Source organism: Bombina bombina, chromosome 9, assembly GCF_027579735.1.
Source record: "Bombina bombina isolate aBomBom1 chromosome 9, aBomBom1.pri, whole genome shotgun sequence".
NCBI lineage: Eukaryota > Metazoa > Chordata > Amphibia > Anura > Bombinatoridae > Bombina > Bombina bombina.
The window spans coordinates 34,700,650-34,728,257 of NC_069507.1; the positions used below are offsets into that span (position 1 = coordinate 34,700,650).

The following is a 27,608-nucleotide window of genomic DNA, read 5'->3' on the forward strand; positions in this document are numbered from 1 at the left end:
TAGAATCTGCAGACATCACTTACACGCTGATCTACAGACCACCCGGTAATCCGTGCATCTGATTGGAACAAACCATCACGTGACCCCGCACACGCTGCACAATCCGGCAAACCACAGTACACGCTGGAGCGATACTGTTCACCTGAAAGGTAATTTCCTATCTATCAAGGGTCTAACGTGTTCATATCGGACCTACTACACTTGTACACAGAGAAGCATAACAGAAAATAGCTTCGTATTCTGGGTGAGTCTAACTTGTAAGACGAATCATTTATGGTACTGACTTTTCCATTTTGATGCAGATTGTCCTTTCAGCCACCCACGGAACTTTAATTTCGAATGTTACATTGATGCAAAGTTACATTGATACAGCCACACAGACTGACTCAGCTGCTTTCCATGCTCTCATTTGATTTTTATACATCTGTCATTTGCATTTTTAACCAATGAACTTTGTTTATTTGGATACATTTTTAAAGCCTACCACGGACTTTCATTTCGTTCCCCTGATATTTTTTTTCCACCGGTGGTCTTATTTTCATTTTTTCTTTTTATATTTTACACATCATGTATTTCAAATGTTAGTTTACATGTATTAGGGTCTATTTATATATATATTAAAATATATTTTATGGTATTAACATCATTCGTTTTTTAACACTAACTCTGCATTTATTAGTTTTATTTTATCCTCTATATTAGCAGCTTTCATTAGCGCACCCTGTATTTGGTTTTTAATAGTTATTGTTCAGAGGTATTTTGGAACTAACCTCTTTTTTTCAGGGTAGCCATTTTTGTGCTAATTTACAGACCTCCTTTTTTCCTCCTCTACTGCCAGTTTCTGGAAGACACCTTCTTCAAGCAGTGGTACAGGTAGAAGTCTGCATCCTTCAAGAAAAACATGATTTTCATGCAGGACAATGCTCCATCACACGCGTCCAAGTATTCCACAGCGTGGCTGGCAAGAAAGGGTATAAAAGAAGAAAATCTAATGACATGGCCTCCTTGTTCACCTGATCTGAACCCCATTGAGAACCTGTGGTCCATCATCAAATGTGAGATTTACAAGGAGGGAAAACAGTACACCTCTCTGAACAGTGTCTTGGGAGGCTGTGGTTGCTGCTGCACGCAATGTTGATGGTGAACAGATCAAAACACTGACAGAATCCATGGATGGCAGGCTTTTGAGTGTCCTTGCAAAGAAAGGTGGCTATATTGGTCACTGATTTGTTTTTGTTTTGTTTTAGAATGTCAGAAATGTATATTTGTGAATGTTGAGATGTTATATTGGTTTCACTGGTAAAAATAAATAATTGAAATGGGTATATATTTGTTTTTTGTTAAGTTGCCTAATAATTATGCACAGTAATAGTCACCTGCACACACAGATATCCCCCTAAAATAGCTATAACTAAAAACAAACTAAAAACTACTTCCAAAACTATTCAGTTTTGATATTAATGAGTTTTTTGGGTTCATTGAGAACATGGTTGTTGTTCAATAATAAAATTAATCCTCAAAAATACAACTTGCCTAATAATTCTGCACTCCCTGTAGAAGTAAATTAAAAAGTTGCCTAAAATTGCATGCGCTATCTGAATCATGAAAGAAAAAAAATTGGGTATAGTGTCCCTTTAACCCCTTAATGACCGAGGACGTGCAGGGTACGTCCTCAAAAAAAAAAAGGCAGTTAATGCCTGAGGATGTACCCTGCACGTCCTCTGTGTGGAAAGCAGCTGGAAGCGATCCTGATCGCTTCCAGCTGCTTTCCGGTTATTGCAGTGATGCCTCGATATGGAGGCATCCTGCAATAACCTTACATGGCCTTCCGGTGCAGAGAGAGCCACTCTGTGGCCCTCTCTGCACCGGACATCGATGGCCGGTATCGTTGGTGGGTGGGAGCCGGCTTGGGAGGCGGGTGGGCGGCCATCGGTGTGTGCTGTTTAGTCAAGGGGGGCGGGAACGTTAGGGGGCGCGCGCGTGCACGGAGGGTGGCGGGCGGGAGCGGGTGGGAACCGCTACACTACGGCAAATATCTTTAATAAGAAATGCCCAAATCTTTAATAAGAAATGCCCAAATCTCACAAAAAGAGATCGTGGAGGGGTGGGGGGTTGGTTTGGTGTGGGTGGAAGCTACACTACAGAAAAAATTAGTAAAAATTAAAAAAAAGCATGTTTTCTTCTAAACTGGGTACTGGCAGACAGCTGCCAGTACCCAAGATGGCGCAGATTAAGTTAGAGTGGGAGGGTTATAGAGCTGTTTGGGGGGGATCAGTGAGGTTAGGGGCTAAGGGGGGATAGTACACAGCAGCATATGTAAATATGCTTTTTTTAAAAACACACAAAAAAACCAAATATAGCTTTTATTTTAGTACTGGCAGACTTTCTGCCAGTACTTAAGATGGCGGGGACAATTGTGGGGTGGGGGAGGTAAGAGAGCTGTTTGGGAGGGATCAGGGGGTCTGATGTTTCAGGTGGGAGGCTGAGCTCTACTCTAAATGTGATATTAACCCTGCAAGCTCCCTACAAGCTACCTAATTAACCCCTTCACTGCTAGCTATAATACACGTGTGATGCGCAGCGGCATTTAGCGGCCTTCTAAATACCAAAAAGCAACGCCAAAGCCATATATGTCTGCTATTTCTGAACAAAGGGGATCCCAGAGAAGAATTTACAACCATTTGTGCCATAACTGCACAAGCTGTTTGTAAATGATTTCAGTGAGAAACCAAAAATTGTGAAAAATGTTACGTTTTTTTTTAATTTGATCGCATTTGGCGGTGAAATGGTGGCATGAAATATACCAAAATGGGCCTAGATCAATACTTGGGGTTGTCTACTACACTACACTAAAGCTAAAATTACCCCAAAAAGCTCCCTAATTAACCCCTTCACTGCTGGGCATAATACACGTGTGGTGCGCAGTGGCATTTAGTGGCATTCTAATTACCAAAAAGCAACACCAAAGCCATATAAGTCTGCTATTTCTGAACAAAGGGGATCCCAGAGAACAATTTACAACCATTTGTGCCATAATTGCACAAGCTGTTTGTAAATAATTTCAGTGAGAAACCTAAAGTTTGTGAAAAAATTTGTGAAAAAGTGAACAATTTTTTTTATTTGATCGCATTTGGCGGTGAAATGGTGGCATGAAATATACAAAAATGGGCCTAGATCAATACTTTGGGATGTCTACTAAAAAATATATATATATGTCAATAGATATTCAGAGATTCTTGAAAGATATTAGTGTTCTAATGTAACTAGCGCTAATTTTGAAAAAAAAAATGGTTTGGAAATAGCAAAGTGCTATTTGTATTTATTGCCCTATAACTTGCAAAAAAAGTAAAGAACATGTAAACATTGGGTATTTCTAAACTCAGGACAAAATTTAGAAACTATTTAGCATGGGTGTTTTTTGGTGGTTGTAGATGTGTAACAGATTTTGGGGGTCAAAGTTAGAAAAAGTGTATTTTTTTTCAATTTTTCCTCATATTTTATATATTTTTTATAGTAAATTATAAGATATGATGAAAATAATGGTATCTTTAGAAAGTCCATTTAATGGCGAGAAAAACGGTATATAATATGTGTGGGTACGGTAAATGAGTAAGAGGAAAATTACAGCTAAACACAAACACCGCAAAAATGTAAAAATAGCCTTGGTCCCAAACGGACAGAAAATGGAAAAGTGCTGTGGTCATTAAGGGGTTAATATCCCATAGTTGCTTTTATAATCTATTTATTCTATTTGACCATTTTGGAAAGTTGCAAACCACTTATGCACAAACACGTGCACACAAACACGTGCATTTTTCTTTTAAGATGGTCTAGACAAAGTGGCTTCTATTTATAGGTTTGCTGCCTGTGCTGACAAAAGAACACCAAAGAGAGATTTTTTTTGTACATTTCTATACCACACTAAGATGTCTGCAGCTGTGCTGCATTTGCTCTGTTTGGGATATTGTATGACTGGAAATCCTTGCTTTGTGGATGCATTTTTATTCCTTTCACTGTATTTGCTCTCTTAAAAGACTACACTAATGCGTTTTTAGTCTGGATTAGTGTATTTGCCCTACTTTATACCGTATGGACACTGCCCTAATGGATAAATACCACTTGCATTGTGCAGTGTAGTAGTAATGAGAGGAATATATTGTAGTTTTACAATGTAAAATGCTGGGAAATAACTTTCAAATAGGGATGGGAAATGTTTAGAATTAACAATTGTTCATCATATACAAATGTGAGTGTTCACTGAACATGCTACATTCAGTTGTTGCAAATCAATGGTTATTGTTGGCATATTTAATGTAATTAAATATCAAATAAAATTAAAAAATATAAAAAACAAACAACCTAAATCAATGTATAATTAGAATGTACAGGGAGTGCAGAATTATTAGGCAAGTTGTATTTTTGAGGATTAATTTTATTATTGAACAACAACCATGTTCTCAATGAACCCAAAAAACTAATTAATATCAAAGCTGAATAATTTTGGAAGTAGTTTTTAGTTTGATTTTAGTTATAGCTATTTTAGGGGGATATCTGTGTGTGCAGGTGACTATTACTGTGCATAATTATTAGGCAACTTAACAAAAAACAAATATATACCCATTTCAATTATTTATTTTTACCAGTGAAACCAATATAACATCTTAACATTCACAAATATACATTTCTGACATTCAAAAACAAAACAAAAACAAATCAGTGACCAATATAGCCACCTTTCTTTGCAAGGACACTCAAAAGCCTGCCATCCATGGATTCTGTCAGTGTTTTGATCTGTTCACCATCAACATTGCGTGCAGCAGCAACCACAGCCTCCCAGACACTGTTCAGAGAGGTGTACTGTTTTCCCTCCTTGTAAATCTCACATTTGATGATGGACCACAGGTTCTCAATGGGGTTCAGATCAGGTGAACAAGGAAGCCATGTAATTAGATTTTCTTCTTTTATACCCTTTCTTGCCAGCCACGCTGTGGAGTACTTGGACGCGTGTGATGGAGCATTGACCTGCATGAAAATCATGTTTTTCTTGAAGGATGCAGACTTCTTCCTGTACCACTGCTTGAAGAAGGTGTCTTCCAGAAACTTGCAGTAGGAATGGGAGTTGAGCTTGACTCCATCCTCAACCCGAAAAGGCCCCACAAGCTCATCTTTGATGATACCAGCCCAAACCAGTACTCCACCTCCACCTTGCTGGCGTCTGAGTCGGACTGGAGCTCTCTGCCCTTTACCAATCCAGCCACGGGCCCATCCATCTGGCCCATCAAGACTCACTCTCATTTCATCAGTCCATAAAACCTTAGAAAAATCAGTCTTGAGATATTTCTTGGCCCAGTCTTGACGTTTCAGCTTGTGTGTCTTGTTCAGTGGTGGTCGTCTTTCAGCCTTTCTTACCTTGGCCATGTCTCTGAGTATTGCACACCTTGTGCTTTTGGGCACTCCAGTGATGTTGCAGCTCTGAAACATGGCCAAACTGGTGGCAAGTGGCATCTTGGCAGCTGCACGCTTGACTTTTCTCAGTTCATGGGCAGTTATTTTGCGCCTTGGTTTTTCCACACGCTTCTTGCGACCCTGTTGACTATTTTGAATGAAACGCTTGATTGTTCGATGATCACGCTTCAGAAGCTTTGCAATTTTAAGAGTGCTGCATCCCTCTGCAAGATATCTCATTATTTTTTACTTTTCTGAGCCTGTCAAGTCCTTCTTTTGACCAATTTTGCCAAAGGAAAGGAAGTTGCCTAATAATTATGCACACCTGATATAGGGTGTTGATGTCATTAGACCACACCCCTTCTCATTACAGAGATGCACATCACCTAATATGCTTAATTGGTAGTAGGCTTTCGAGCCTATACAGCTTGGAGTAAGACAACATGCATAAAGAGGATGATGTGGTCAAAATACTCATTTGCCTAATAATTCTGCACTCCCTGTAGATCCTTTCTGATGTAACATTTGAATCATAGAATGAATGTCAATGCAAACATTTTGTTCCCCAATTTGATTGTCACAAAAGATACTCTCACCCAGCTCCTGCTCTTAAATTTTTGGAAAAATCAAGGACTTATTTCTGAGAGTGGTGTGAACTAAAGTTTACAATTTTATAGTTAGGTAGATGATTTCTTATTAAGATCCTTGGATACTACTGTTAATCACTTCTCAGTATATGCTGCAATCATTGTTTAATTACTTAGAGCTCTCCATCTAGTATTAATTTAGTATCTCTTTTGGTCCATGTGCATTATAGGTGATTATGGTATATCTCATTCTCACCTCACAACATGACAGTTTAACATCACAAGAGTACTAATGGTAGAGTCTTGTGGTATTAGTTGTGCCAGTTTATGGGTGGGTGTTGCCATTTGACCTGTGTGTAGGGTTAGAGCAGCCTCAAAGCAAGGCAAGATGGTCTATGGAAATTACTGGGCATGTTTTGGCACAGGTTACAGGCCACAAGTTTTTCAACTTTTTGCACATTTTGCAATAAATATTTATATATGAATATCAAGCACTAACATTTGAATATTGAGTGTAACAATTAAATATTCAATGCTACCATCCGGACATTTAGATATTGATTCCAGTAGACTTATTGAAGTTTGAGATTCAACATTTGAATATTGATATTCAAAAATGGAAAAATAATTTTTTAAATGTATTTATTTATTTTGTTTGGACAAATATAAATGTTGGGTGCTCTTCAAACATTTGTCTAGATGCACAAATATAGCCAACATTTATTTTTTTTACAAATGTCCCAAAATGTTCAGTCAACCCTAAATACAAACAGAGGTTTTGGGGAATGGGCAATCAGAGAAAAAAAAACAAGGGTTTGCCCGAAGTAACTGAACAAGTTGGTGAGCTAATGACAAGAGGAATATGTGTGTGTCTACCAAACACCAGCTAGCTCCCAGTTAGTATATTTCTACTCCTGAGCCTACCTAGGTATGCTTTCCCATTAGGCATACTAAGTGAACAAAATAAATTCAATAACGTAAATAAAATGAAAAATATAAAATCACATGCTCTATTTATATGGTGAAAGTTTGTTTGACATTCACGTCCCTTAAAAGAAACGTCATTCTTTGTTTCCTTTTGTTGTGTCTACCAAACTTCGTTGGGTGTTGCATACGTGACCTTTGTGGTTAATAAACAAAACAATGTATAAGTAAATGCTGCTATGAATATCAGTATTGTGGTGTTGAATACTCAGAATGTTGCCTTTTTAGGATTATTTCTTTATCGACGGGTTTACTATTAAATGTGAGTTTCTGTGCATAATAAACTGATGTTCTTTAAATAACTTTACTTCTGGTGTCACAGGTAATCCTCTTTTCCAGATCACTTCATCTGAAATAGTTTTTGAAAGTACTAAGTCCTGAGTATAACTGTTGTGTCTTAAAATATCTACATGTTTTATTGTGTTGACTACGTATCCACTTAAAAAAAAAAAAAGCTTGTTCTAGTCCTTGGGACGGAAATGCATTTTCTTCCTGTGTCAGAGGCAGCACATTATTGGATTATTACTTTGTTTCTTTAATGGAATTTCAGTCTTTTTGTACCCTTTTCATTTTGTGTTTTAATGATTTAAGTACAATGATCACAGTGGAAGAGTAGATCAATATGTCAGCCCTAAATTAGGCTGGTAATCTTCTGTGCTTAACGGAACAGACATGTTGCCATAGACTTGAAAATAAATCAATACTAGCCACAGGGCAGTGAGACCTCCACATTGTTAGGATTAAAGGGGCATGAAAAGAAAATATATTAAAGAGACATACAGCTTGTAATAACAATGTTTTTTGTTTTGTTTGTTTTTTAAGTATTTAAATTAACATACTAGTGGAGTAAGACATTTTTACTAAAGATTAACACATTGTTTGCTGCAGTTGTTTTTCAATTGTCAAACTCCCTCTAGTAGTTGCCTTATTTTGAGGAAAAAAATCTGCACTTGCTACTGTCATTTTGTTTACGTCCCAACACGTCCGCGGTCCCGAACCTCCCAACACTTCCGCGGCCCCATACCTCCCAGCACGGCCTTTTCAGAGGTGTCTAAAACCATAATTTGTATACCACACCTAGTATATAGACAACCTGACATACAGTACTTCTTGAGGATGGGTGGCCTGTTTGTATGTCTAATAGACAGCTAATATGTTTATTATGTGCACGATGTATATATATTATGTGTTCGCTATCATATTGTGTTTTATAGAATTTCTTCGAATCCTTAATCTTTTTGTAATGTGTGTTTTGCGGACGTCTGCACTGGTTTCTGGCCATACTATTTCAGCCTCTAGTGCCAGGAATCCTATATATTTCCTGTCTCATATCTGTATGTGAAACACACCCATTTTACTCCTTCATAGCCAGAGTGTGACGGATCTGTTATATTACAGTATATAACATTATATTATTATATATAAACTCACAGAAGTCTTGCCTAGCAGAATCTGTGCCGTCTTTCTTTTTCTGTCAGTATTATATTTTTTTCATTTTTATTTATTCTATAGTTCAGTTTGTGTGTGATCTTGTTTTTAAATCTCTACATTTCATGTTTACGTTTTTCATATATTTATTTTATTGTCACCTGTTCCCCTCAGTGCTTGCACATTATTATGTTTATTACTTAGACTGCTATTTAGCCTAAAGGTACGTTTGGACAAAATGTTGATGATTTGAATCAGCAGTTGCAGTAATGTATAATAGCTGTGTAATATTTGAAATGTTTTAATGTATAAAATGTTATTTTATTTAAATTAAGCAAGCAGTTCTGCCTATATATGAGGTGACTCATCGCCTCCTGCAGAATTGCACTCACACTCTGTCACACTGTACACTCCACTCAGTCTCTGTGAGCACACTGGCGAGGGGTCACTTGCTGCTAATTTAAATAAACTAGCAGCATCCCGTAGGTGGTCCGGAGCAGGAGCGGCTTTTGAGGTTACATTTTATTATAAAGCTTACCATATTAGGGCTGCTTAGCTATTGTACATTATTGCAAATACTGATTTTAATTATGATTTTTTTTTACTGTCCCTTTAAGTTCCACCTTATTGATTACTGAACCTATTCATTTTTTTTTAATTTATTTAACCTAATTGTAGTTTTGACCTTTTAAATGTGCCAGTTAAACTATATTTTAAGTCTTTTGATTAAAAAAAAAGATTGATAGGCAATATCGTATGCGTATGCACAAATCAAAAGTTTGCAATGGTCAGAGACAGACATTTTATGCACAATCACTTCTGAGCTGGTCTTGGAGTTCGGCTGCTTAACCCCTTCACGCTGCTAGGACGTTCCATGCCGCTGGGCTTTAACTCAGGACGGCATGGAACATCCAACCTTATATGGTGTCCTGCAGCCTCCTCCTTTTTTGTAATTGAAATCGGACTGGGGTGGGTGCCTAGCATTGTAGGCAGTCCTCTATGATCCCATCCAGCCTTGAAATCGATGATCGAATGATTTCATTTTTCCATCAAATTTCATCCCGATCTAAACTCTTTCCCCCCAGCATGAAAGAGACATTAAACACTTTAAGATTGTAATATAACATGTTTTAATTATGTGTAGTACAACAACTTTGCGGTATAAATTCTGAAAATGATAGGCTTTCAAAGCCCTGTAAAAAAAAAAAAAGGTAATTGCAGACTCCAGGCTTAACATTGCTATATTTTACACTGTGATTGGTTGAGCACTCTAATGACCTATTTATAAATTTCCCTAATTGATCTCAGCAGAAAAGATAACCTAGGTTACAATATGTCCGCACACATTGCTTTATGGACACTAAAACTTTACAATATTTTTTTTTTCTTCAGTATTTAAACAACTCCTATAATTTAAAAAAAAAAAACACATCTGCATAGTATTCTCAGTTTAATGCTTGCTTAACAGAGTGCTATGTATTTTGGGGGTATTTAAAATCCTTTAAGTTTAAAATTAACAATAATTTAATGATTAGTGCTAACTGTTGTTGGTGGTTTTTGTTTTCTCTTAGATTTAATCAGCCTCAGAGGACCAATGTACTTGACAGCTCATGGAAGAAAAAATCCAGGCCAGAGCCTCTCTAGGTTCCAGGCTTCCAAAATTTGGGTCTTCAAAACCTATAGGAAGCTACTTTGATCGGACACAGAATGGCACACACATTGGTTTGGTGGGTAAATCCAGCGTCACTAGTGGAGATAACAAGCACAGTAACCTTGAAAGGACATCAGTCCTTCAGCCCAATTGGAAAAAACTGAAGCATCCACCGAATGAGCAGATTGGTAAAGAACCTATTAACTCTGCTTTCGGCAAAGGGCATGATGCCAAAACATATTCCCAGTCCCAGATAACAGATGATAAACATATACCCAGGTTAGGAGGGACATTAAAGACTGGACAACAAAACAATATGTTGGTGTCCCAAAAGGAGGATCTGAATGAAAACAGACTGCTTACTTCCACTAAATTTACAAAAAATGCATCTTTAGGAAGGACTTCCTACTCTGGCATTAATGGCTGTAAAACACAGGCCAGTGGTTTTTATAATAGTAGACCAATTACAGGTTTACAGAGGCCCAGAGCTAATTCTGTAAATAGAATTTTTTCAAATAATGTCCCTGACAACATAAAGTCTTTTTCCTACGTGAGGAGGTCCCAAAGCTTTTCTCATTCCCTACAGAATTCCTTACAGCCAACTACAACACTTGCACGGTCTCTTTCCTTTAACCGAGAAATAGACCCACAAAAGCCTTATGAAACACATGTAGCCCTGAGGACAGCTCCAAAGGGGAATTTATTGTCAAGGAGCGACAGACAATATGATTTGCCCAACGGTAATACAAAACCCTTAAAGTCTAGTTTTACAAGGACTTATTCAGCAGGGTCTTCTTCTGGAATAAAAAAACCTAACTTGTCCAATGGATCTGTTTTAGCGTCTCCTTTGGGTTATAAAATGAGCCGTCCTTCTTTACTAAAGACAACAAGACAACAATTCCCACGGGAGATAATCATTGATGGTTTAAAAAGTTCTTCAGATACCTTTTCCTTAAAAGATAAAATGGAACCCATGCCAAGCGATATCGAAAGATCAGCTAACAATAAAATCAACATTGAAGAAAAAGTCATGGATACCTGTAATTTTGTTCTTTGCGATAACCTCCAAAAACAAGAGTCTAAAGATAGTTACTATGGTGAAGACTTAGATGAACTTAGTATATCTTCATTGTCATCTTCTGATAAGAACGATCTAAGTGAAGATTTTAGTGATGACTTTATTGATTTAGAAGATGGTAATAAAACTATTATTGCAGTGGAACTGGAGAAAAGTCTGACCGAAAATCTACCCAGTAAAAATCTGTTGAAATCTTTCCAAGAAAAATGCATTATCGATAAAACAGATGACTGCATTGATATTAAAGCAGCAGGTAAATGTTTTTTCTTTATTATGACTTCAGGTGAAGTAAGGAGATTAAAGGAAATTTCAAACTAAATCTTTCAGAGGTTTTTAATATGCTAAAGAAAGTTTTTATATATGCATTATATTTTATGTGAACACATTAATCCCCAAATTCAAAATTATTCCGAACTGCAAACGTTTCCTTTTATATGTTTTTTTTAAAATAAAATTATTGAAAATTACAATTTTTACCCTCCAGTAAGTCACAATCTTCTCTGCCTACATCTTGTTTTTTTTAATATTACTTTTATTAGTTGTATTTTTTTTTTTTTAATTAACTGATATACCCCAGTACCTGCTATAAATCAGCACAGTCTTCTTTAGAGAGAGGAGAAGGAGTAGGTGGGCAGAGCAGGGCAGCAATGCCAACCGTAGGGACTTCCATTGTCACTTGTGCTCCGGATCCTGAATAGCTGCAGTGTATGTGTGTGCATGTATATGTATATGTATGTGTGTGTGTGTGTGTGTGCATGTATATGTATGTGTGTGTGTGCATGTATATGTATGTGTGTGTATATGTGTGTGTGTATGTGTGTGTGTGTGTGTGTGCATGTATATGTATGTGTGTATATGTGTGTGTGTGTGTGCATGTATGTGTGTGTGCATGTATGTGTGTGTGTGCATGTATATGTGTGTGTGTGTGTGCATGTATATGTATGTGTGTGTGTGTGTGCATGTATATGTATATATGTGTGTATATGTATGTGTATATGTATATATGTGTGTGTGCGTGTATATATGTGTGTATGTATAATTATAAATATCATATTGCTCATTAGCTATGCTTTGGAAGGGGCAGAGGTCAAGTCCTACAAAAAAAGTGTGGGAACTCACCAAGACTTCCACCCCCTCACAATTAATATTATATTAATATTTTATATATATACACACACACACACTCGCTGTATTTATATGTATACAATCTATACCCTTTGGTTAATGGAAGCAAATTAAATCCAATAACGGGTTAAATGGTTGCCTGAGAATCCTCTGTCACAGAGTCTCACCCACTTAAAGTGATGGTAAATTCACTATCATGACAAAGCTATTTTCTAAAGCTTTCATTACAAATATACCTTGTGTACTCTTATTTCTTTACTAAACAATGTTTAAGACAGAGTAAATCCGCTTTTTTATTTGCAGCGTTACCTGTCTCTGGCCGCCTCCGTGTAAAAAATACTGATTCTGAATTTGATGGACATATGGTGCATCCAATAGCGGATGCACCATACGCCCTATGTATTTGGTCTTCAGCACGCTCTCGCACTGGTCCTTTGAGGACTCTGAATTAACAATGTACACTGCGCAAGTGCAGTTGTCAGACAAGCCGATAGCAGCCTCATGTAAACAGTGAATCTTTTCTTACATTATCGATTCACTGTTTACTGTTGGCGTCTCTGCTGACATGTGCTCATTCTTCTGTCATACCCCTAGCCCAAAAGAGCATGTGAGGGTGGCTATTGTATATAGTAAGTCAAAAGTAGTACAAAAATCACACTATTTTATTTTCAATAAAACTTGCTTGTTTGGGCGAGGGTATGACAGAATGAGCAAACGTGAGACCGCAACAGTAAACCGTGAATCGATAATGTAAGAAAAGATTCACTGTTTACATGAGGCTGCTATCGGCTTGACTGACAACTGCACTTGCGCAGTTTACATTGTTAATTTAGAGTCCTCAAAGGAGCAGTACGAGAGTGTGCTGAAGACCAAATACATAGGGTGTATGGTGCATCCGCTATTGGATGCACCATATGTCAATCAAATTCAGAATCAGTATTTTTTACATGGAGGCGGCCAGAGACAGGTAACGCTGCAAATTAAAAAAAAAGGGGAATTTACTCTGTCTTAAACATTGTTTAGTAAAGAAATAAGAGTACACAATGTATATTTGTAATGAAAGTTTTAGAAAATAGCTTTGACATTTTAGTGAATTTACCATCACTTTAAGGAGCTATAATCCTATTTCTGCTGAGGGGAGCTAAATACCCCAGAGCAAGCCACACAAAAATGTAAGCACCATGTGTTACACACATTGCATGATGATCACACAGCAGAACCTCTGACAGGCTTGCATTTAGTGTATTATAGGAAGTGTTACTGCCCATTACTAGAGGATCTAACTATCCCTCTAACCAGATAGTGCTTCAGCTCCTCCCACCAGCAGCAGCTGTGTTTACTGAAGCATTTCTGTTCTTTGTCCAGAGGGAACTTAGTTCCTCCTGCAAAACTAGTGTAGGAACTCCGTTCCCATGCGTTCCTGCTCGACTTGACCCCTGGGGTGCTGTTCAAATTAGGGTAGCTTTGCCATAGACTTTGCCCTGGGGCCCAGTGAGTTCTAGTTACGCCTCTGTTTGCGCTGCCCCAATGCCTGAGCCATTTGCTTTGCCTTTCCTGAAATTTCTGTACTATTTGCTAATTTTTTCCTTTTTTTTTTTTTTTTTTTTTTTTTTCTTTTCTCTCCATTTTAATTTTTTTTTTTTGCATTTTTTTTCTTTTATCTGTTTCTCCTGATATTTTTCTCTTCACATTTCTTCTATATTCTAGTTTTTCAGTCTGGTCTCTCCATTCTCCCTCCTTTTAGGTTCAATTCTCTTTCTCAGCTTCTTTTGCCATTTTCTGTCCTTAATCACTTACTTATCTGTTCTTTCTTTCATGTAATTAGCAAGAGTCCATGAGCTAGTGACGTATGGGATATACATTCCTACCAGGAGGGGCAAAGTTTCCCAAACCTTAAAATGCCTATAAATACACCCCTCACCACACCCACAATTCAGTTTTACAAACTTTGCCTCCGATGGAGGTGGTGAAGTAAGTTTGTGCTAGATTCTACGTTGATATGCGCTCCGCAGCAAGTTGGAGCCCGGTTTTCCTCTCAGCGTGCAGTGAATGTCAGAGGGATGTGAGGAGAGTATTGCCTATTTGAATGCAGTGATCTCCTTCTAAGGGGTCTATTTCATAGGTTCTCTGTTATCGGTCGTAGAGATTCATCTCTTACCTCCCTTTTCAGATCGACGATATACTCTTATATATACCATTACCTCTACTGATTCTCGTTTCAGTACTGGTTTGGCTATCTGCTATATGTAGATGAGTGTCCTGGGGTAAGTAAGTCTTATTTTCTGTGACACTCCTAGCTATGGTTGGGCACTTTGTTTATAAAGTTCTAAATATATGTATTCAAACATTTATTTGCCTTGACTCAGAATGTTCAACTTTCCTTATTTTTCAGACAGTCAGTTTCATATTTGGGATAATGCATTTTAATTTAACATTTTTTACCTTAAAATTTGACTTTTTCCCTGTGGGCTGTTAGGCTCGCGGGGGCTGAAAATGCTTCATTTTATTGCGTCATTCTTGGCGCGGACTTTTTTGGCGCAAAAATTCTATTTCCGTTTCCGGCGTCATACGTGTCGCCGGAAGTTGCGTCATTCTTTGACGTTATTTTGCGCCAAAAATGTCGGCGTTCCGGATGTGGCGTCATTTTTGGCGCCAAAAAGCATTTAGGCGCCAAATAATGTGGGCGTCTTATTTGGCGCGAAAAAATATGGGCGTCACTTTTGTCTCCACATTATTTAAGTCTCATTTTTTATTGCTTCTGGTTGCTAGAAGCTTGTTCTTTGGCGTTTTTTCCCATTCCTGAAACTGTCATTTAAGGAATTTGATCAATTTTGCTTTATATGTTGTTTTTTTCTTTTACATATTGCAAGATGTTCCACGTTGCAACTGAGTCAGAAGTTACTTCAGGAAAGTCACTGCACAGTGCTGGAGCTACCAAGCTAAGTGTATCTGCTATAAACTTTTGGTATCTGTTTCTCCAGCTGTTATTTGTATTGCATGTCATGTCAATCTTATTAATGCAGATAAAATTTCCTTTAGTACTGTTACATTACCTGTTGCTGTTCCGTCAACATCTAATTTTCAGAGTGTTCCTGATAACATAAGAGATTTTATTTTTTAAATCCATTAAGAAGGCTATGTCTGTTATTTCTCCTTCTAGTATACATAAAAGTCTTTTAAAACTTCTCTTTTTTCAGATGAATTTTTAAATGAACATCATCATTCTGATACTGATAATGGTTCTTCTGGTTCAGAGGTTTCTGTCTCAGAGGTTGATGCTGATAAATCTTTGTATTTGTTCAAGATGGAATTTATTCGTTCTTTACTTAAAGAAGTGTTATTTGCATTAGAAATAGAGGATTCTGGTCCTCTTGATTCTAAATGTAAACGTTTAAATAAGGTTTTTAAATCTCCTGTAGTTATTCCAGAAGTGTTTTATCTCCCTGATGCTATTTCTGAAGTAATTTCCAGGGAATGGAATAATTTGGGTAATTTATTTACTCCTTCTAGACGTTTAAGCAAATTATATCCTGTGCCATCTGACAGATTAGAGTTTTTTGAGACAAAAATCCCTAAGGTTTTGGGGCTATCTCTACTCCTGCTAATGTACTACTATTCCTACGGCAGATAGTACTTCATTTAAGGATCCTTTAGATAGGAAAATTGAATCCTTTCTAAGAAAAGCTTACTTATGTTCAGGTAATCTTCTTAGACCTGCTATATTTTTAGCGGATGTTGCTGCAGCTTCAACTTTTTGATTAGAAGCTTTAGAGCAACAAGTAACAGATCATAATTTTATAGCATTATTATTATTATTCTATAACATGCTAATAATTTTATTGGTGATACCATCTTTTGATATCATTAGAGTTGATGTCAGGTATATGTCTCTAGCTATTTTAGCTAGAGAAGCTTTATGGATTAAACTTGGAATGCTGACATGTCTTCTTAGTCATCTTTGCTTTCCCTTTCTTTCCAGGGTAAATAATCATTTTAGTTCCTTTCCTTACAAGGAACAAAAGCCTGATCCTTCATCCTCAGGAGCGGTATCAGTTTGGAAACTATTTCCAGTTTGGAATATATCCAAGCCTTATAGAAACCTATAGCCAGCTCCTAAATACCTATGAAGGTGCGGCCCTTATTCCAGCTCAGCTGGTATGGGGCAGATTACGTTTTCTTCAAAGAAATTTGGATCAATTCCGTTCTTAATCTCTGGTTTCAGAAACATTGTTTCAGAAAGGTACAGAATTGGCTTCAAGTTAAGGCCTCCTGCTAAGAGATTCTTTTCTTTCCCGTGTCCCAGTTAACACAGCAAAGGCTCAGCATTTCTGTAATGTGTTTCAGATCTAGAGTTGGCTGGAGTATTTATGCCAGTTCCAGTTCTGGAACAGGGGCTGGGGTTTTATTTTATCTCTTCATTTGTACCAAAGAAGGTCAATTCCTTCAGACCAGTTCCGGATCTGTCATTATTGAATCGTTATGTTAGGATACCAACATTCAAGATGGTTACTGTAGGACTATCCTGCCTTTTGTTTAGCAAGGGCATTATATGTCTACAATAGATTTACAGGATGTGTATCTGCATATTCCGATTCATCCAGATCACTTTTAGTGTCTGAGATTCTCTTTTTAGACAAGCATTACCAGTTTTGTGGCTCTACCGTTTGGTCTAGCCTCAGTTCCAAGAATTTTTTTCAAAGGTTCTCGGTGCCCCTTTTTTCTGTAATCAGAGAATAGGGTTTTGGTATTTCCTTATTTTGGACGATATCTTGGTACTTGCTCAGTCTTCTCATTTTCGAAGAATCTCATACGAATCGACTTGTGTTGTTTCTTCAATTTCATGGTTGGAGGATCAATTTACCATTCAGTTCATTGATTCCTCAGACAAGGGTAACCTTTTTAGGTTTTTGTACATAAATTCAGTGTCTATGACTCTGTCCTTGTCAGACAAGAGAAGTTTAACATTGATATCAGCTTGTCAAAACCTTCAGTCACAATCATTCCCTTTGGTAGCCTTATGCATGGAAATGTTGGGTCTTAGGACTGCCGCATCAGATGCGATCTCCTTTGCTCATTTTCACATGCGACCTCTTCAGCTCTGTATGCTGACCCAATGGTGCAGGGATTACTCAAAGATATCTCAATTAATATCTTTAAACCGATTTTACAACACTCTCTGACATGGTGGACAGATCACCATCGTTTAGTTCAGGGGGCTTCTTTGTTCTTCCGACCTGGACTATAATCTCAACAGATGCAAGTCTTACAGATTGGGGAGCTGTGTGGGGGTATCTGACGGCACAAGGGGTTTGGGAATCTCAGGAGGTGAGATTTCCGATCAATATTTTGGAACTCCGTGCAATTTTCAGAGCTCTTCAGTCTTGGCCTCTTCTCAAGAGAGAGTTGTTCATTTGTTTTCAGATAGACAATGTCACAACTGTGGCATACATCAATCATCAAGGAGGGACTCACAGTCCTCTGGCTATGAAAGAAGTATCTCGAATTTTGGTTTGGGTGGAATCCAGCTCCTGTCTAATCTCTGTGGTTCATATCCCAGGTATGGACAATTGGAAAGCGGATTATCTCAGTCGCCAAACGTTGCATCCGGGCGAATGGTCTCTTCACCCAGAGGTATTTCTTCAGATTGTTCTAATGTGGGAACTTCCAGAAATAGATCTGATGGCTTCTCATCTAAACAAGAAACTTCCCAGGTATCTGTCCAGATCCCGGGATCCTCAGGCGGAGGCAGTGGATGCATTATCACTTCCTTGGAAGTATCATCCTGCCTATATCTTTCCGCCTCTAGTTCTTTTTCCAAGAGTAATCTCCAAGATTCTGAAGGAATGCTCGTTTGTTCTGCTGGTAGCTCCGGCATGGCCTCACAGGTTTTGGTATGCGGATCTTGTCCGGATGGCCTCTTGCCAACCGTGGACTCTTCCGTTAAGACCAGACCTTTTGTCTCAAGGTCCTTTTTTCCATCAGGATCTGAAATCCTTAAATTTAAAGGTATGGAGATTGAACGCTTGATTCTTGGTCAAAGAGGTTTCTCTGACTCTGTGATTAATACTATGTTACAGGCTCGTAAATCTGTATCCAGAGAGATATATTATAGAGTCTGGAAGACTTATATTTCTTGGTGTCTTTCTCATCATTTTTCTTGGCATTCTTTTAGAATACCGAGAATATTACAGTTTCTTCAGGATGGTTTAGATAAGGGTTTGTCCGCAAGTTCCTTGAAAGGTCAAATTTCTGCTCTTTCTGTTCTTTTTCACAGACAGATTGCTATTCTTCCTGATATTCATTGTTTTGTACAATCTTTGGTTCGTATAAAGCCTGTCATTAAGTCAATTTCTCCTCCTTGGAGTTTGAATTTGGTTCTGGGGGCTCTTCAAGCTCCTCCATTTGAACCTATGCATTCATTGGATATTAAATTACTTTCTTGGAAAGTTTTGTTCCTTTTGGCCATCTCTTCTGCTAGAAGAGTTTCTGAATTATCTGCTCTTTCTTGTGAGTCTCCTTTTCTGATTTTTCATCAGGATAAGGCGGTGTTGCGAACTTCTTTTGAATTTTTACCTAAGTTGTGAATTCCAACAACATTAGTGGAGACATTGTGGTTCCTTCATTATGTCTTAATCCTAAGAATTCTAAGGAGAAATCGTTGCATTCTTTGGATGTTTTTAGAGCTTTGAAATATTATGTTGAAGCTACTAAGTCTTTCCGAAAGACTTCAAGTTTATTTGTTATCTTTTCCGGTTTTTGAAAGGCCAGAAAACTTCTGCCATTTCTTTGGCATCTTGGTTGAAATCTTTAATTCATCTTGCCTATGTTGAGTCGGGTAAGACTCCGCCTCATAGGATTACAGCTCATTCTACTAGGTCAGTTTCTACTTCCTGGGCGTTTAGGAATGAAGCTTCGGTTGATCAGATTTGCAAAGCGGCAACTTGGTCCTCTTTGCATACTTTTACCAAATTCTACCATTTTGTTGTATTTTCTTCTTCTGAAGCAGTTTTTGGTAGAAAAGTACTTCAGGCAGCGTTTTCAGTTTGAATCTTCTGCTTATGTTTTTTCATTAAACTTTATTTTGGGTGTGGATTATTTTCAGCAGGAATTGGCTGTCTTTATTTTATCCCTCCCTCTCTAGTGACTCTTGTGTGGAAAGATCCACATCTTGGGTAGTCATTATCCCATACGTCACTAGCTCATGGACTCTTGCTAATTACATGAAAGAAAACATAATTTATGTAAGAACTTACCTGATAAATTCATTTCTTTCATATTAGCAAGAGTCCATGAGGCCCGCCCTTTTTTTGTGGTGGTTATGATTTTTTTGTATAAAGCACAATTATTCCAATTCCTTATTTTATATGCTTTCGCACTTTTTTCTTATCACCCCACTTCTTGGCTATTCGTTAAACTGAATTGTGGGTGTGGTGAGGGGTGTATTTATAGGCATTTTAAGGTTTGGGAAACTTTGCCCCTCCTGGTAGGAATGTATATCCCATACGTCACTAGCTCATGGACTCTTGCTAATATGAAAGAAATGAATTTATCAGGTAAGTTCTTACATAAATTATGTTTTCTGTGATTCTCCTCGCCTCTTTTTATATGTTTTCTCTTTCATCCATCCTACACTGCCTATTGCTATCCTTAGCACATTTCCCCTCTTTTTTTCCCATTCTCTCTCATATCTGCTTACCTCTTTCTTTTTCTCCAAATAGTTTTTTTATTTTGCTCCTTACATCCTCCTTATTCCCCCCTCTTTATTTATCTCTATTTTTATTTGTTACCTCTCCCACTTCATCTCCCTCCTGTTTCTGCTTTCCTTTCTTTCCCACCTTCACCACCCCTGCTGACCCTTACTCCTGCATCATACACCAGGCTTGCACCCTGTTTTCTGGCACATTAGACCCCCAGCCCTACAGACCCCCTCTGCTCCATAGGACCCACGGCACTGCAGACCTTCTTTGCTGCAGACCCCCTCTGCTCCATAGGACCCCCAGCCCTGCAGACCTTCTTTGCTGTATTGGGCCCCCAACCCTGCAGACCCCCTCTGCTCCATAGGACCCCCAGCCCTGCCGACCTTCTCTGCTGTATTGGGACCCCTAGCCATACAGACCTTCTCTTCTGTATTGGGCCTCCCAGCCATGCAGACCCTCTCTGGTTCAATATTGGACATCTGGCAATTTCAATTTCAGATAATAGCATGTTACCTCAATTGTCTTATAATTTTTTTTTACATATAACAAATAAAACAGAAGATTTTCATGACCACTGTAAAATTATTTTTGTTACTAGTGCAAAATGCGTTGGGAAGCACAAGCAGTCTCTTTGGAGAGATCAGAAGTTCCCCAGATCTGGAGTACCGAGATCAGTCATCTCTTGAGCTTTCACCATGTGATAGCTCTGGTGGGACATACATGTGGGATGAAGAGGGTATGGAGCCCCTAGGAAATGTTGACCTATGTGGGAGCCATGAGTCTTCTGAAATAAACAGCCTGGTACGTATAATGTAGTAGAGTATAAACTGTCTGGTGGTTATGCCTCTGAGTGTTCTCTTCATCTGATGTACCGATGTGTAAGGACGGAGAAAGGTGGTGATAAAAACCCAGGAGAGGATGAACACCGGCTGCTGAAGTTTTTCTTCTGGCTGCTTATAGCTTTTAAGTCTAAAATGTTTATGAAAGCTCCTGATTTCTAAAGGAAAAGTAATGGCCACTTGCCCACTGTTATTGTATAAATATTTGTAATGAATTAAATGTGCTCCCAACCCTATTTATTATGTGCAGATTTCACAAAGGGAAAATGTGAAAATGCCCTGGTCCTGACCCCCTTCCTTAAGTGGCTAACCACATCTCCCAAGCACCCTGGTTCTATTTCCTAATCACTAAACTGCTTATACAGAACATCCTGATTCTGTCCTTTGATAGCCAGGCCCACATATTAACTTTACTCTGCTATTCAACTCTCACAAACCAAACTGACTCTATCCTGTAGCTGCCCAACCATGCTCCCAGAGCCCTGCCTTAGCACATTGTCCCTGACCAAATTGCCAGTCACACTCTCAGAGCATCCTGACTCCACCCCCTGATAGCCCAACTCCACCCACAGATCACCCTGACTTTTCCCCTTAAGCATGTGATGAACCTATTTCCTTTTAAAGCCCCCTGACCTGAGGAATTGGCAAATAGAATTAAATCAACCGATAGATTCGAAAACCTGGCTTAGTATGTTTAAAAGGACTGCAAAGTCCTCAATTAACTATATGGTACCTCACCCCCACTAGAATCCAGAAAATGTACCCCTCACGCTGGATTTATGCTGGAGAGGAGGGAAGGGTAACCTTTCACATGTTCTTTGATATTGCCTTATTATACAAAAACTATAGTCAAGATTTTTCAAGATCATCGATAAAGGCATTGATAGTCACCAATGAAACATTTTTTTTATTAGCAATCTTAAATGACTTAGATGGCAAGGCAGACAAAGTTAGTCTATGTATACTCCAAATCATGTTTACTAGTGCTAAAAGCATTATCATGAAAAATAAGAAGACCACGCCTCCTACATATGAAGAATACTTAGGTAAAATGAAGGAGAATCTCTCTAATGAGGAATATCAATTTATTAAAAATGGGAAAATGTTTTTATATTTATCAGCAAAAGAATTATCAAAAAATATTAAAGGACCATAACATTTTCAAGCCATCTTATCCATATAGAGTAAGACCTTATTCTTCTCCTGGGCTTTATAATGAGTAACTGAAGCTATTTCTAAATTCTTGTGCTAGCTTTGTCTGACTTATACTTGTGATTATATTGATTGTGCATTTTGTCATTGTGATTTTGTTAAATAAAATAATTAAAAAAAAGCCCCCTGACTTGCCCAGCTACCCACCCTGTCCATTTCAGCATGTGGCAGCCCAGTCATGCCAATAGATTGCCTGACCCCTCCCATGGGTAGCCACAAGATAAACAGAAGAGAGGAAGTAAGGATATTACATTATTATGATCTTATTTTTATCAAGGTATTAAAAATTGTATGAGATTTTTTTTTTAATGGATGTAAGTTGTTCTCAGCCAGAGAATAATCTCACCTCTGGGACTTCATACAGACTTGCACTTCCACTTACTTTTAATGTGAATTTAAAGCAGACATCCTCAAACTTGGTCCTCCAGAGGTTTTGGAACTACATTTCCCATGATCAGCCAGAATATCAGCTGGCTGAGCATCATGGAAAATGTAATTCCAAAACCTCTGGAGGGCCAAGTTTGAGGATGTCTGCTTTAAAGGGACACTAATCCATGTTACTTTAGCAGCTCATTTATACCTGTCAGTAACTGGTCTCATTTGGCGATAAGATAAGGAAAGCCTAAGTTACAACATGTTGTGAATATTATCATTATTATCCTCATTATTATCCTTATTATTAGTATTATTATTATATTTATTATTATTATTATTATCCTTATTATTATTATTATTATTATTATTATTATTATCCCTATTATTATTATGTTTATTATTATTATTATCCTTATTATCATTATTATTATTATCATCCTTATTATTCTTATTATTATTATCATCCTTATTATCCTTATTATTATTATCATCCTTATTATTATTATTATTATTAGTATTATCCTTATTATTATTATTATTATCATCCTTATTATTATTATTATTATCATCCTTATTATTATTATTATTATTATTATTAGTATTATCCTTATTATCCTTATTATTATTATTATTATTATTATTATTATTAGTATTATCCTTATTATCCTTATTATTATTATTATTATTAGTATTATTAGTAGTAGTATTATTTCAGTAGTCAGTATCTCCATTTGACCGTTAACCAAGGTTGAACCCCACTAATGTTTATAGGCTAAGAGACTTACTGGAACCATGTATGAAAAACATAGGGATCTTTGTGGATATTTATACCAATAATAAAATGATAGGAATCATGCAGCTATGTTGGGGACCTTGAATATCATAGTAAATAAACATGAATTATTTTGATAAAGTACAAAAACTTCACCGTAAGCAATTATATACTGACAAGCAACACTAGTTAACAGTTACATATTAATACTGATTAATAATATATATGAGAATGTGTACCTGAATAATATAAGTAAATACACAGGATCAATTTTATGCCTATATTATATAACACAGGCACGTGATTAATATGCAGTATAAAAGTTGTGAATTTTCCCAGACAAACATGATCCATTATTTTATGAAGACTAGAAATGATCATTTATTTATTCAAAAGAGAAGCTGATAATTTAATAAAAAAAATACATCTGCATGTTTTTCTCAAGCTAATCTTTAGTATTACTGGTCCCTTTATATAGCCTTCGCTCAGTAATTTTCTTGGAGTTTTTCATGAGTTGAAATAAAAGCTCTTTCATATGCTGAACATATTTTATTGTATTTGTTTTTGCAGTTGAAATAACTCTAATACAGTCACATTTTTGTACTTTGCACTGTGACCCAAATAAAGGAAACAAGATGAATGTAACACTGGGAACTTTATTAGCTAATGCTCTGTCCTCTAAATCAGTTCAGTTCTGCAGCACAATCAGTCTTCAAGCTTTGCTCTAACCCACTGGTTTTCAAACCTGTCCTCAGGCCTCCCCAACAGGCCAGGTTTTCTGGATTAGCTTGGATGACAGCAGATAACATAACTGTTTACAAATCATCTGATTATTTCACCTGTGCTCCAGTTCAGATATCCACAAAATGACCCGATGACCGGTTTGAAAACCAGGGGGCTAACCTAATTTCATTCTGACTTTCATGTAATTGTTGCATTTCTGACTCTTCTTAAAGGGGCAGTAAACATTGGGTAAAATGTTACAAAAGGCTTTGCAGGATTATGTAAAATAAGGATTGCCTTTCTCCAACATAGGTGTGTCCGGTCAACGGCGTCATCCTTACTTGTGGGATATTCTCTTCCCCAACAGGAAATGGCAAAGAGCCCAGCAAAGCTGGTCACATGATCCCTCCTAGGCTCCGCCTACCCCAGTCATTCTCTTTGCCGTTGTACAGGCAACATCTCCACGGAGATGGCTTAGAGTTTTTTAGTGTTTAACTGTAGTTTTTATTATTCAATCAAGAGTTTGTTATTTTGAAATAGTGCTGGTATGTACTATTTACTCAGAAACAGAAAAGAGATGAAGATTTCTGTTTGTATGAGGAAAATGATTTTAGCAACCGTCACTAAAATCCATGGCTGTTCCACACAGGACTGTTGAGAGCAATTAACTTCAGTTGGGGGAACAGTGAGCAGTCTCTTGCTGCTTGAGGTATGACACATTCTAACAAGACGATGTAATGCTGGAAGCTGTCATTTTCCCTATGGGATCCGGTAAGCCATGTTTATTAAGATCGTAAATAAGGGCTTCACAAGGGCTTATTAAGACTGTAGACTTTTTCTGGGCTAAATCGATTCATTATTAACACATATTTAGCCTTGAGGAATCATTTATTCTGGGTATTTTGATATAATAATATCGGCAGGCACTGTTTTAGACACCTTATTCTTTAGGGGCTTTCCCAAATCATAGGCAGAGCCTCATTTTCGCGCCGGTGTTGCGCACTTGTTTTTGAGAGGCATGACATGCAGTCGCATGTGAGAGGAGCTCTGATACTTAGAAAAGACTTTCTGAAGGCGTCATTTGGTATCGTATTCCCCTTTGGGCTTGGTTGGGTCTCAGCAAAGCAGATACCAGGGACTGTAAAGGGGTTAAAGTTAAAAACGGCTCCGGTTCCGTTATTTTAAGGGTTAAAGCTTCCAAATTTGGTGTGCAATACTTTTAAGGCTTTAAGACACTGTGGTGAAAATTTGGTGAATTTTGAACAATTCCTTCATGTTTTTTCGCAATTGCAGTAATAAAGTGTGTTCAGTTTAAAATTTAAAGTGACAGTAACGGTTTTATTTTAAAACGTTTTTTGTACTTTGTTATCAAGTTTATGCCTGTTTAACATGTCTGAACTACCAGATAGACTGTGTTCTGAATGTGGGGAAGCCAGAATTCCCATTCATTTAAATAAATGTGATTTATGTGACAATGACAATGATGCCCAAGATGATTCCTCAAGTGAGGGGAGTAAGCATGGTACTGCATCATTCCCTCCTTCGTCTACACGAGTCTTGCCCACTCAGGAGGCCCCTAGTACATCTAGCGCGCCAATACTCCTTACTATGCAACAATTAACGGCTGTAATGGATAATTCTGTCAAAAACATTTTAGCCAAAATGAACACTTATCAGCGTAAGCGCGACTGCTCTGTTTTAGATACTGAAGAGCATGACGACGCTGATAATAATGGTTCTGAAGGGCCCCTAACCCAGTCTGATGGGGCCAGGGAGGTTTTGTCTGAGGGAGAAATTACTGATTCAGGGAACATTTCTCAACAAGCTGAACCTGATGTGATTACGTTTAAATTTAAGTTGGAACATCTCCGCATTCTGCTTAAGGAGGTATTATCCACTCTGGATGATTGTGACAAGTTGGTCATCCCAGAGAAACTATGTAAAATGGACAAGTTCCTAGAGGTCCCGGGGCTCCCAGAAGCTTTTCCTATACCCAAGCGGGTGGCGGACATTGTTAATAAAGAATGGGAAAGGCCCGGTATTCCTTTCGTCCCTCCCCCCATATTTAAAAAATTGTTTCCTATGGTCGACCCCAGAAAGGACTTATGGCAGACAGTCCCCAAGGTCGAGGGAGCGGTTTCCACTTTAAACAAACGCACCACTATACCCATAGAGGATAGTTGTGCTTTCAAAGATCCTATGGATAAAAAATTAGAAGGTTTACTTAAAAGGATGTTTGTTCAGCAGGGTTACCTTCTACAACCAATTTCATGCATTGTCCCTGTAGCTACAGCCGCATGTTTCTGGTTCGATGAGCTGATAAAGGCGGTCGATAGTGATTCTCCTCCTTATGAGGAGATTATGGACAGAATCAATGCTCTCAAATTGGCTAATTCTTTCACCCTAGACGCCACTTTGCAATTGGCTAGGTTAGCGGCTAAGAATTCTGGGTTTGCTATTGTGGCGCGCAGAGCGCTTTGGTTGAAATCTTGGTCAGCTGATGCGTCTTCCAAGAACAAGCTACTTAACATTCCTTTCAAGGGGACAACGCTGTTTGGCCCTGACTTGAAAGAGATTATCTCTGATATCACTGGGGGTAAGGGCCACGCCCTTCCTCAGGATCGGCCTTTCAAGGCAAAAAATAAACCTAATTTTCGTCCCTTTCGTAGAAATGGACCAGCCCAAAGTGCTACGTCCTCTAAGCAAGAGGGTAATACTTCTCAAGCCAAGCCAGCTTGGAGACCAATGCAAGGCTGGAACAAGGGAAAGCAGGCCAAGAAACCTGCTACCAAGACAGCATGAAATGTTGGCCCCCGATCCGGGACCGGATCTGGTGGGGGGCAGACTCTCTCTCTTCGCTCAGGCTTGGGCAAGAGATGTTCTGGATCCTTGGGCGCTAGAAATAGTCTCCCAAGGTTATCTTCTGGAATTCAAGGGGCTTCCCCCAAGGGGGAGGTTCCACAGGTCTCAGTTGTCTTCAGACCACATAAAAAGACAGGCATTCTTACATTGTGTAGAAGACCTGTTAAAAATGGGAGTGATTCATCCTGTTCCATTAAGAGAACAAGGGCTGGGGTTCTACTCCAATCTGTTCATAGTTCCCAAAAAAGAGGGAACGTTCAGACCAATCTTAGATCTCAAGATCTTAAACAAGTTTCTCAAGGTTCCATCGTTCAAGATGGAAACCATTCGAACTATTCTTCCTTCCATCCAGGAAGGTCAATTCATGACCACAGTGGATTTAAAGGATGCGTATCTACATATTCCTATCCACAAGGAACATCATCGGTTCCTAAGGTTCGCATTCCTGGACAAGCATTACCAGTTCGTGGCGCTTCCTTTCGGATTAGCCACTGCTCCAAGGATTTTCACAAAGGTACTAGGGTCCCTTCTAGCTGTGCTAAGACCAAGGGGCATTGCTGTAGTACCTTACTTGGACGACATTCTGATTCAAGCGTCGTCCCTTCCTCAAGCAAAGGCTCACACGGACATTGTCCTGGCCTTTCTCAGATCTCACGGATGGAAAGTGAACGTGGAAAAGAGTTCTCTATCTCCGTCAACAAGGGTTCCCTTCTTGGGAACAATAATAGACTCCTTAGAAATGAGGATTTTTCTGACAGAGGCCAGAAAAACAAAACTTCTAGACTCTTGTCGGATACTTCATTCCGTTCCTCTTCCTTCCATAGCGCAGT

The 27,608-nt window shown here is 38.2% G+C and overlaps 1 protein-coding gene across 4 annotated transcripts in view; it reads left to right on the top strand.

Annotated features, from left to right (window-relative positions):
• The window catches only part of CCSER2 (coiled-coil serine rich protein 2), a 261,285-nt gene that overhangs the window by 43,458 nt on the left and 190,219 nt on the right, over positions 1 to 27,608 (top strand). For all 4 annotated transcript variants that reach the window (XM_053692037.1, XM_053692036.1, XM_053692035.1 and 1 more), the window contains 2 exons: positions 10,016 to 11,426; positions 20,594 to 20,796. In XM_053692037.1, coding sequence (XP_053548012.1) covers positions 10,055 to 11,426; positions 20,594 to 20,796 — 1,575 coding nt within the window. In that variant the 5' untranslated portion in view covers positions 10,016 to 10,054. The remainder of the gene's footprint in view (positions 1 to 10,015; positions 11,427 to 20,593; positions 20,797 to 27,608) is intronic.